At 45.4% G+C, this 10,426-nt stretch overlaps 1 protein-coding gene across 4 annotated transcripts; it reads left to right on the forward strand.

Moving 5' to 3' along the window:
• Positions 1 to 773: 773 nt before the first annotated feature.
• Positions 774 to 6,558, forward strand: CREBZF (CREB/ATF bZIP transcription factor). 4 transcript variants are annotated; one of them, XR_013224110.1, is made up of 4 exons: positions 774 to 1,617; positions 2,005 to 2,082; positions 4,413 to 4,511; positions 6,137 to 6,558. XR_013224110.1 is itself a non-coding variant. In XM_077298626.1 (2 exons), the coding sequence occupies exons 1-2, from the start codon at positions 851 to 853 to the stop codon at positions 2,018 to 2,020; spliced, it is 783 nt and encodes a 260-aa protein (XP_077154741.1). In that variant the 5' UTR covers positions 774 to 850; the 3' UTR covers positions 2,021 to 6,059. The 4 variants fall into 4 exon arrangements, 1 of the variants encoding a protein (XP_077154741.1); XR_013224109.1 differs by lacking the exon at positions 6,137 to 6,558 and adding an exon at positions 5,700 to 6,059; XR_013224108.1 differs by lacking the exon at positions 6,137 to 6,558 and having other exon boundaries at positions 4,413 to 6,059.
• The last annotated feature ends 3,868 nt before the right edge of the window (positions 6,559 to 10,426 follow it).

Below are 10,426 nucleotides of genomic sequence, written 5' to 3' on the forward strand. Positions count from 1 at the left end.
TGACGGTGCAGAAACCATCTTGTCACTGCTCTGAAGTGTAACTATGGCGGGTGACGGTGCAGAAACCATCTTGTCACTGCTCTGAAGTGTAACTATGGCGGGTGTCGGTGCAGAAACCATCTTGTCACTGCTCTGAAGTGTAAATATGGTGGGTGACGGTGCAGAAACCATCTTGTCACTGCTCTGAAGTGTAAATATGGCGGGTGACGGTGCAGAAACCATCTTGTCACTGCTCTGAAGTGTAACTATGGCGGGTGTCGGTGCAGAAACCATCTTGTCACTGCTCTGAAGTGTAAATATGGCGGGTGACGGTGCAGAAACCATCTTGTCACTGCTCTGAAGTGTAACTATGGCGGGTGACGGTGCAGAAACCATCTTGTCACTGCTCTGAAGTGTAACTATGGCGGGTGACGGTGCAGAAACCATCTTGTCACTGCTCTGAAGTGTAACTATGGCGGGTGTCGGTGCAGAAACCATCTTGTCACTGCTCTGAAGTGTAAATATGGCGGGTGACGGTGCAGAAACCATCTTGTCACTGCTCTGAAGAGTAACTATGGCGGGTGACGGTGCAGAAACCATCTTGTCCCTGCTCTGAAGTGAATGGTAAGAAAAAATTACCTCAACAAGGCCTTTTATACGAGTTGTCTCTGTTACCTCACGCAACCGCAGATTTTGATTCGCTGCCCCGGGTCACATGACTTTTGCCCGCCATAAAATGAAGGGCGTGGCTTAGCCTAACAACCCCTATTAGGAGTGCTCCGTGACGTAAGGCATCACGTGGCACATCTCTTCCTACTTCCGCCTCCTACAGACGCCATTACGACGTTCGCACAGAGAGGGAGTCGGCAGCATGAAGCACCGGCTGAGGGAGCGTTCGAAGGCCGCGGCCGCCAGTGCTCGTAGCCGGAGGAGGGAGAAGAGGAGCCGTGTGGTGGAGACTACCGGAGAGTGTGACGGAGCTGTACTGTCGGAGCTGGACGAGCTGCTTTCCGTGCAGGAGGCCGCGCCATGGTGGAAGGAGGCAGACTCCTCCCTCACTGAGCTTCTGGAGCAGCTAGTCGGGGCTGACGACTCTCCCTGCGCCCCGCACGTCCCGGAAGAGGCCGCGTCCTCCGCTCCGAGCCCGGAGGCGTGTGACGCGCTACACCCGATGGCCACCAGGGGGCGCGGCGCCGGCACTAAGAACGCAGTGGCTGCTCGCCTGAACCGCCTGCGCAAGAAGGAGTACGTGAGCGGCCTGGAGCGCACGGTGGCCCGGCTCTCCGAGGAGAACGTCCGGCTGGAGCAGGAGCGGAGGGGCCTGGGAGTGCGCGTCCGGGAGCTGGAGTCCGAGGCGCGCTACCTGCGGGCCGTGCTGGCCAATGACAGCGCCCTATCACAGCTCCTCAGCCGCCTCACCGGACTGGGCGGGGTCAAGCTGTCTACGTCACTCTTCCGCGACCCTTCTGCGAAGCCTGATGACCACGACTACGCGCTGCCAGGACTTGCCAGCACTGTGCTCCAGGAGGAAGAAGAGGTGGCGCCCTCTGCTGGAGTCTGCCTGCATGTGGACAAGGAGAAGGTGTCAGTGGAGTTCTGTCCGGCCTGTGCCAGGAGCGCAGCCTCTTCAGCCAAAATGTAGGGTCAAGTAACAAACTTTATGTACTGGACGGATCCTGCGGACAGATAATGTGGGGGGGTGATGCAGCGCTGCTATGGACCGGGGTGGCTGTGTGATAGAGGGGGCTTCTCCAAGATGTGGGCTGCATGCAGAGAGCAATGTATATAATGTGCTGCCGTCGCCCTGCTGGGTGATCAGTAATGAGCCCTAACATTAAGCAGTGCTGGAGAGCGCGCCTCTATGATTTATTGATAGAACTGGACAGCCAAAGTTTAGCCCGAGTCGGGCGTAATGATTTATTTTGTTTATATGCTCTCACATCGCTATGTCGGACTGTGATCGGGGGCGTGCATGTATCTGACTCTGCTGTCACGATGTAATACTAGTAAACTTCTCTTTGACAGTTTCTCTTTTAGGTGAACTGTCGGCTTGCTCCATTGCAGGAGTGTTTAAAGAGCAAGACCTATACGTCTCGCAAGCTGGTAAGGATCCAAGTCACTAATTAATGCTGACACAAAGTGCTAGGCGAGGTGCACACGTCACTGTTCTACACTCAAATGTCTCCCCGAAGAGTGATTCCTACCTTCATAGTGTAAATACAGGCCATTTAGTAGCTAAAAACTTCAGCCGTTCTTGAGATATTAACTCTTTTCTTTACAGATCGTTACCTTGGAGACCGACCACCGCTGCTAGACCATAAACATGCTCAGCGCTTACAAGCTGATTTGTATTAAAACTGTCCAGGATCGCCGTAGAGCGCTGTTACCTCCTGCCAGTCAGCAGCGGAGGTCTGTCTCCTAGGTGAAGAGCTGTAAATAAGTGTTTAATACAAAGATAGGCAGTAAATTACCTGTTTTTATCAGCCGAAGATAGGAATAACTTTGTATTTTTAAGGGTAGATGGAGACTGCAATTTCATTCAGTTCACTTCTTGTATCGTTTGTGATTCTTTATGATCAGAAGATGCCTTTTATTTGTTCATATGGTTTAACGATGGGGTCCGCAACCTATGGCACAACAGATGATGCCAAAAAAAGTAGTTGCTAACCCTAGTACTAGAACATATCTGTCTGCTTGTTAACAAATGCATCATTTAAAACAAAGAAATTAATAACTACATAGGCAGCCAAGATCTGAACTCAGACAGCATCACATCAAATGTGGGCCCTTATTGACGGCTTACACAGGAGTGGTGGCAGTTACCATTTCTTAAAGCAGTGACGCCCTGAAGCACCCACATACGTGGTGGTGTTACCCTAATGCTAAAGTAATACTACCAGCACATCCCGATGGCTGTGTGAGGTCTGGGGAATGCCAGGACTTGTAGGTTTTGAGGCACAGGTTGGAGAACACGGACTTACTGTCACTCGAGTACAACCTCATTCAGATGAACAGCAGAGATGTATAGTTTATGCAAAGAATGTGTGAACTGTTCCCATATCAGAAACTAAACGCATGAGGACAAGGGAACACGCTGATTTTTGCTTTAAGGGTGTATGAAGGGGACAGGCCATTTTTACATCATTACTAGTGAGTGAATATACTCGTTACTCGAGATTTCCCGAACACGCTCGGGTGACCTCCCAGTATTTTTTTTTTAGTGCTCGGAGATTGTTTTCCTCATCTCAGCTGAATGATTTACAGCTATTAGCCAGCTTGATTACATGTGGGGATTCCCTAGCAACCAGGCAACCCCCACATGTACTTATGCTGGCTAACAGATATACTGTAAATCATTCAGCTGCGGCAATAAAAACTAAATCTCCGAGCACTAAAAAATACTGTCACCCAAGCGTGCTCGGGAAATCTCGAGTAACGAGTATATTCACTCAGTACTATCCGAGGTCATGAGGTACGGCTGGAATACCTTAAGGGTGCGGTGAGATGGCCGTATAAATCCGGACCGCGATGTTCCGACTATTAGGTGGCCAATATGATGCAGTCATGCTCTGGTCGGGAAAGCATTGCATTTCTATCTCTGTCTGATGTATACGGCCATCTGTGCCCTAATAGTCGTAAGAATAGCACTAAAAAAATGGTTCAGGACCTGGGGATAGACGATCAGTGGTAGAAAAGATCTGCCACTACTCAGTTTATGGTGCTGTCCTTGTTTTGTACACTGTACATTTGGCGGCAAATGGCTAGGGTGTTGTACCCCAGCCAATCTCGGCCTTGAGTAAATAGACCCCTTATGGCTGCCCCCTTATGCAACTTTAAAGTAGTTGAAAAAGGGTTGCGTTAATGTTTCTGTTACGGGGAATTGAAAATTAAAGCGTGAAAAAAATCGATTTTTGCTTCAGCCCAGGAAGGAGATGAGAGCAGGTTTTGGGTTGGGGATGTTTCTTGTAACATTGATATTGTTTGTAAAGTGAGATTTCAAAAGGTATCATTACTGAACCATTAATCTTTGATCCCAGTGATGAACGAGCGTGCTGCGATAATGTGTTATCTGAGTATCTTGGGCATGCTCGAATAATATATTGGAGTCCCTGCGGCTGCATGTTTTGTGGCGGTAGATACCAGAGTATCTCTGGCATGCTCGGATAAAATAACACCTGAATATGCTTGGAAAACACGTTATCAGAGCACGGTCGCTCATCACTAGATCCCAGAATTACTGTCGCTATATCCTGGCCCTAGCGATGAGTGGTAGAATGATATAAGCCACTACTTCCACAACTATCCCCATCATTGTATTCGTTACTGTAATGTCCATTAGTGGGGTATTTCCCGGACTCTGAAACCTTTTGAAATCTCGCTTTTCTCCATTGAGCTTTGTGTATTTAGCATCCTTGTTTTCTTTTATGCTAAAGTGGAGTCATCTGTATGGGGCGGAAGATTCGGGACCCGCTGCTCTCACCGCACATGTCCTGCTTTGTAATAAAAGGTTGTATGGTACAGGAGGAGACGAGGTAACCACAGGGCTTTCTTATTTCTTATTGTTTGTAATATATTTTTGTAATGTGGGTAACTGCCAGAAATGATTCATTTGTGGGGGGGACAGGATATAAGAGCAGATACTTGTCTGGTACCCCAGGAATAAGTAATAATCGCAAGACTCTGCTCAATCTGCAAGTAACCTTACTATAAAATATATAAGGGGTTTAACTTCAAATTGACACCATGTCTCTATAAAATAATGCCCTATAGTAATGGCGTCTTCACACGACCGCATAGTGGTGGTATTAGATGTAGTCCCCCACCTGAGCTCGGGTCTCCAGAGCTATATACCCATAAGTGGCTCAGAGATTAGTTCAGTGAACAAGCTGTTAACTATATTTGCCATGTAGTACAGTACACTTAAGGTCCATCCATATTCCCGCTAATCTTTCTAGGAGGATACAGAGTGTAGTATGCGACATCCAGTGGTACAATTCATTGAGACTTTCTCTTTTTAAAGGATGTTTAAAAAAAAAAAAAAAATCAGCCTTAATACCTTAATTTTTATAGATCTTGAAAGCAGTGTGATGTAGTGGCAGAGATCCGTATTCCAGTGATGTGTCACTTACTGGACTGATCGGTGCAGGTAATAAAAGGCTGTAATCTGCTGGAGATCTAGCGGTTCTCTAATGCTGAGGTCTGTATAACCCTGCCCACAGCACAGATTATTTGCTTTCTGTGTATACTGCATAGGCAGAAAGTCAGTCGGTGGTGTGGGTGGGGGTTATACAGAGCTGAATATGGAGGGCTACGTAGCAGCAGGTTTACTAGTCCTCTAGTAATTATAATTGACTTAAAATAGATTTTTAGCAAAAATGCAGCAAGCAACCTAGTAGGTGACACATTGCTGAAATCTGTTTTTCTGCCTTTATTTAATGCTGCTCTCAATTACGTGGTAAATTCCCTTTACAAGGTAAATCTAGTTCCTTTCACCTCTGGAGGTGAGCAGGGCTGCCGCTGTCTCATCTAGATACCTAGTGTAAGATTGGCGGAGACCTTGTTATGAATAGATGGGGTGCACCAGAACAGTATCTGACGGGGACATCGCCAGCCCTGATCACCTCTCCATGTGTCAGATCACCCCTTTAATATCTGTAGGTTTAGATGAGAACTTTCTTGTGGATTGCGTGGACCAAGCAGATCTTGTGTTTATTACATAGTGTCGATATTATGGGCCTCTTAATGCAGCAAGATCCATCCCCGGGGCCCTGCCGGACCAAAGAGGGATCACTGTCGAGTCCTAATGGGACAGAATATAATCTCAATCTGCTTCTAGATCAGGCGGAGGGGAGGCTGCATTTCTGTGAAGTCACGATGTATAATTTCATGTTTATTCTGGTAATGAATGCCGCTGTGTGTGATTACACCTGTTCATTTCTGTATATATCTGTGTATTGGATACTTGATTTTTGTTTTGGAAAAATGGGCAGCAATGGAAGAAATGTATCTGCAGCACAGAAAATCTAAATTGTTCCGGTGTATAACGATGTAGTGTAAGATGTAATAAACCATTGGCTGCACATTGTGTGGTATATTTATTCTATCTACCTAGTAATGAGATCCTGATAAATTAATATCTCCTCTTTATTTCAAACAGCTTCGTCCACGTCTAATACATGGAGGTGGAGAGTTCGTGTCTGCAGCAGACGGTGCATTACCCAACTAATGCAAAAAAAACCCCTCAAACCAGGGCTTGACACGGGGGTAAAACCTCCCTGGTTTAAAGTGTACTATGGTTTGTTACAACAGTCAGTCCTATGCATGGCTTACAGAGGCTAACATGGTGTTATTTCAAGGGGTATACAAACCGTGTGTGTAATATTCCATTATGTAAACTTGGGGGCGGGCTTCAGTATGAATAGCTAATCAGTGCACCACATAAGGCTATGTGCACACGTTGCGGACTGGCTTGGGGAATTTTCTGCACAGAATCTGCATATCTTTGCAGAAAACGCAGGTCAAAATGCTTGCGGAATTGATGCGGACTGTCATGCGTTTTTTGATGTGCGGATTGGCTTTACTCAAGAGTGACTGGTATTGATGCGAGAAACTCACGAGTCTCTTGCAAGTGTGACCCTGGCCTTATATAAATTATTATTTTTTTTTTTTCCTTTCAGTACCTGCCTGTTGTGTTCTTGATGAATACTTGCACCCCTGTAAAAATAACTTGGAATCATATTACACTGCAATTTGTAGGTTTACACATTAAGGCTATGTGCACACGGTCAGGATTTTTCGCGATAAAAACTCATGCATAGGATGCATATAATTTAGAATGCATTGTGCAATTTTTGTGCACATGATGTGTTTTTATTCCACACAAAAAAGCATCGCAGTAAAAAAAAAAAAAAAAAAGCAGCATGTTCATTAATTTTGCAGATTTTTAGTGTTTTTCCCGCTATTTAATGCATTGGGAAAACGCATAAAAACCGCCGAAAAAAATGCATGTGGATTTCTGGCAGAAATGTCTGGTTTTTGTCTGGAAATTTCTACAAGAAATCCTGAATGTGTGTACATACCCTCAATGTTTGAGGTTTGACCGTAGAGCAGCTTGCGGGGGTCTCCTGACAGAAGCTCCACAAACTCCTAGTCCTACAGAGATTATGGGGATAAGAGACCTGAAAGCTGGATGTGTGAAGCTAGGCAACACTCGGGTCTCTTACCACAGTTTTTCATTGCCAGCACCACACCACTCTTTATCACTGGTCAGTACTGGTGTAACTTGCCCTGCTACAGTATTTCAGTGAGATGCTGTGACGTTACCGATAGAAGCAGAGTGCCGGTGCTGCGCTCACCTCTCCCATGACTGTTACCACCCAGGACATCTGCCTACAGTGATGATGCAATTACATAAAGTTTCGTGCAATGCTGCCCCCTGATGTCACCCTGTTTTAGGAGGGGTGGTGGACTTTGAAGGGAGTAAGTGCAGCCCCGGCATCCTGTGATGTCATGTTTGAAACTCCCATCAAACAAAACATTACAAAGTACTGACCTAATAATGTGGCAGCTTAAAATACATGCGTTGCATCATATAATAACCTATTCCTCCATATCACGCTGCTTCCAGGAGGGCATATTGTGGATTTAAAGTTACTTGGTGGTGTGAAAGGGGCCTCAGTCCATCGCTGCATTTATGTTTCTGGGTAGATAAGTGGATATATTCCCTGGATGCTGGTGTAGCGGCCAGATCAGTATTTGTGCATCCCGGGCAGGAGCCCTGCACACCGTCTGCTAGCTGCTGGCAGCTCCACTGTTGGTCAGCCAAAACCTTGCCAGAAAATGTGCTTGCGATTTTCTATCGTTCTTTTGTGTTTTTATCGCGTATTAGTCGTGGTTTTTTTTTTTTTTTTTCCCCCAGTTTTCATGGTTTTTGTTTTGTTTTTTTTCCCCCATGCTTCCAAATACAATTCTGTAGTGGCAAAATCGCCGATTTTCTGCAAAATTAATGGGCACAACAATTGCGGAATGCCATTACAAATAATGGGATGCTTTATGTAAGCGTTTTAAGCAGCGGAAAAATGCTTAAATGCTGAAAAACGCAACATGGGCACAAAGCCTTATATAGCACCATTAACTGCTCAATGCTTTACAGACAATCATTAGTGATGAGCGAACATACTCGTTGCTTGGGTTTCCAGAGCATGCTCTGGTGACCTCAGAGTATTTGTTATTGCTCGGAGATATCGTTTTCATCGCCTCAGTTGCATGATTTACGGCTTCCAGATACGCTGAGTATATAGTGGGAATTCCCTAACAAACGGGCATTCCTCAAACGTATTCAGCTTATCTGGAAGCCGTAAATCGTGCAACTGAGGCGATGAAAACTATATCTCCGAGCAATAACAAATACTCGGAGGTCACCCGAGCGTGCTCAGGAAAACCCGAGCAACTAGTACACTCGCTCATCACTAATAATCATCACTGTCCCCATTGGGACTCACTATCTACTGTACATTCCCAATCAGTCTCTGGAGTGAGGGAAGAAAGCCACACAAACACGGGGAGCACATACAGTCTCCCTACAGTACTAACCACTGAGCCACCATGCTGCCGTACAGGTACAGCTGAATTGTTAAGCTGGTAAAAAAAAATGATTTAGTGTTTGTCGGCCCAACAACTGATGTGTAGACAGTCTGAATAAGCGCTTGGGAAGCTATAGATTATTTCTCTCCCAACTTTTCCTCCAGTGAAGTCAGATGGGCAACTAAATGGGAATGAGGGTTATTTTTGTTCCCAGACTGTCTTTGCCCATTAATAGAAAGATCTACTATTTCCCTGACTATTTTCAAAAGCAGGAGTAGTGAGTGCAGCTTTGGAGTATAGTACAGGATCAGTAATGTTTGTACACAGTGACTGCACCAGCAGAATAGTGAGTGCAGCTCTGGAGTATAATACAGGATGTAACTCAGGATCAGTAATGTATGTACACAGTGACTGCACCAGCAGAATAGTGAGTGCAGCTCTGGAGTATAATACAGGATGTAACTCAGGATCAGTAATGTATGTACACAGTGACTGCACCAGCAGAATAGTGAGTGCAGCTCTGGAGTATAATACAGGATGTAACTCAGGATCAGTAATGTAATGTTTGTACACAGTGGCTGCACCAGCAGAATAGTGAGTGCAGCTCTGGAGTATAATACAGGATGTAACTCAGGATCAGTAATGTATGTACACAGTGACTGCACCAGCAGAATAGTGAGTGCAGCTCTGGAGTATAATACAGGATGTAGCTCAGGATCAGTAATGTATGTGCACAGTGACTGCACCAGCAGAAGAGTGAGTGCAGCTCTGGGGTATAATACAGGATGTAACAAAATTGTGTTTAAAAAAAAAAAAAAACTATCCTTGTACAATGATGAAATAAAATACCACTTTCTCTGATCTGGGCAGTCAATCAAAATTTCTCATTTACCAAAGTGGATGGAGATTGTTTTTCTTTTGTGTTATTATTTTGGGTTAGAAAACTGAACTTTTTTTTTTTTAAATAAAATGGTAGTGTCTTGTCCATTTCAATGCTGGGGGATGGCGGCAGTGGAGAGGGGGTCACAGGAGGCAGGGTCGCTGCTTCAGAAGGCCAGTGGCAGGAGTGGGGCGATGCTGTGGGCCCTGGGCTGGAGGGAGGAGGCATCCAGGCCCTGCCCAAATATCTTTGTCTCAAGATATCAAACTGCACATGCGCTGCCTCTGGTGGCCATTTTCACGAAGCCCAGCGCAGGGAAATCAATGGGAACGGGGACTCCGCTCACCAGCACCCACATATGAGAGCCCGGGGTCCATAGCATTGCCCCAGTCCATTGCTGTTTGCCTCTTGAAGCAGTGACCCTGCTCCACCGCAGCCGCCCTCTCCCCCTATTTTCCTCCCAAATTTTTTGGAGAAAAGGGCATTTTATAATCCCAAAACTACGGTAAGTTACATTACTTGGTGCTTCTTGTGTTAAGTCACTGGTTGGCCTTAGGCTGGATGAGCTGCCATCAGTCCTAAGGATTAAGTTAAAAAGTGACTTTAAAAAAAAAATTCTCAAATTTGTGCAAACTATAGCTCAAGTCTGCTGCATTGAGTAGGTGTAGATTTTAATTTCCATCATGAGAACTGCCTAAAATGTGCTAAATTTATAAACAGGTGTGCCGTCCTCAGAGCGCACCCATCTTTCCTATGTAGAGAGGCAAGATGTCTGATTTTAGTTCCATGGATCATCCACAAGTACTGGACTCTGCTAGCGATCCAGATTATACCCGACAATCACCAAGGACGTACACAAGAATCTTTTGAAAAAAAAAATCTGGATTTTATTAAATTTAAAAAAAAACAAAAACCTGATCACAGGATTTTGGGAGAGACCCCATCTTACAAGCACAAGGTACATTCGGATAAACTCTGAAGTGG

The sequence above is a fragment of the Ranitomeya variabilis genome, chromosome 3, assembly GCF_051348905.1.
Source record: "Ranitomeya variabilis isolate aRanVar5 chromosome 3, aRanVar5.hap1, whole genome shotgun sequence".
Classification (NCBI taxonomy): domain Eukaryota; kingdom Metazoa; phylum Chordata; class Amphibia; order Anura; family Dendrobatidae; genus Ranitomeya; species Ranitomeya variabilis.

Coding starts and splice junctions, on each gene's coding strand:
- CREBZF (XM_077298626.1), top strand. CDS start 851: ATGAAGCACCGGCTGAGGGAGCGTTCGAAGGCCGCGGCCGCCAGTGCT.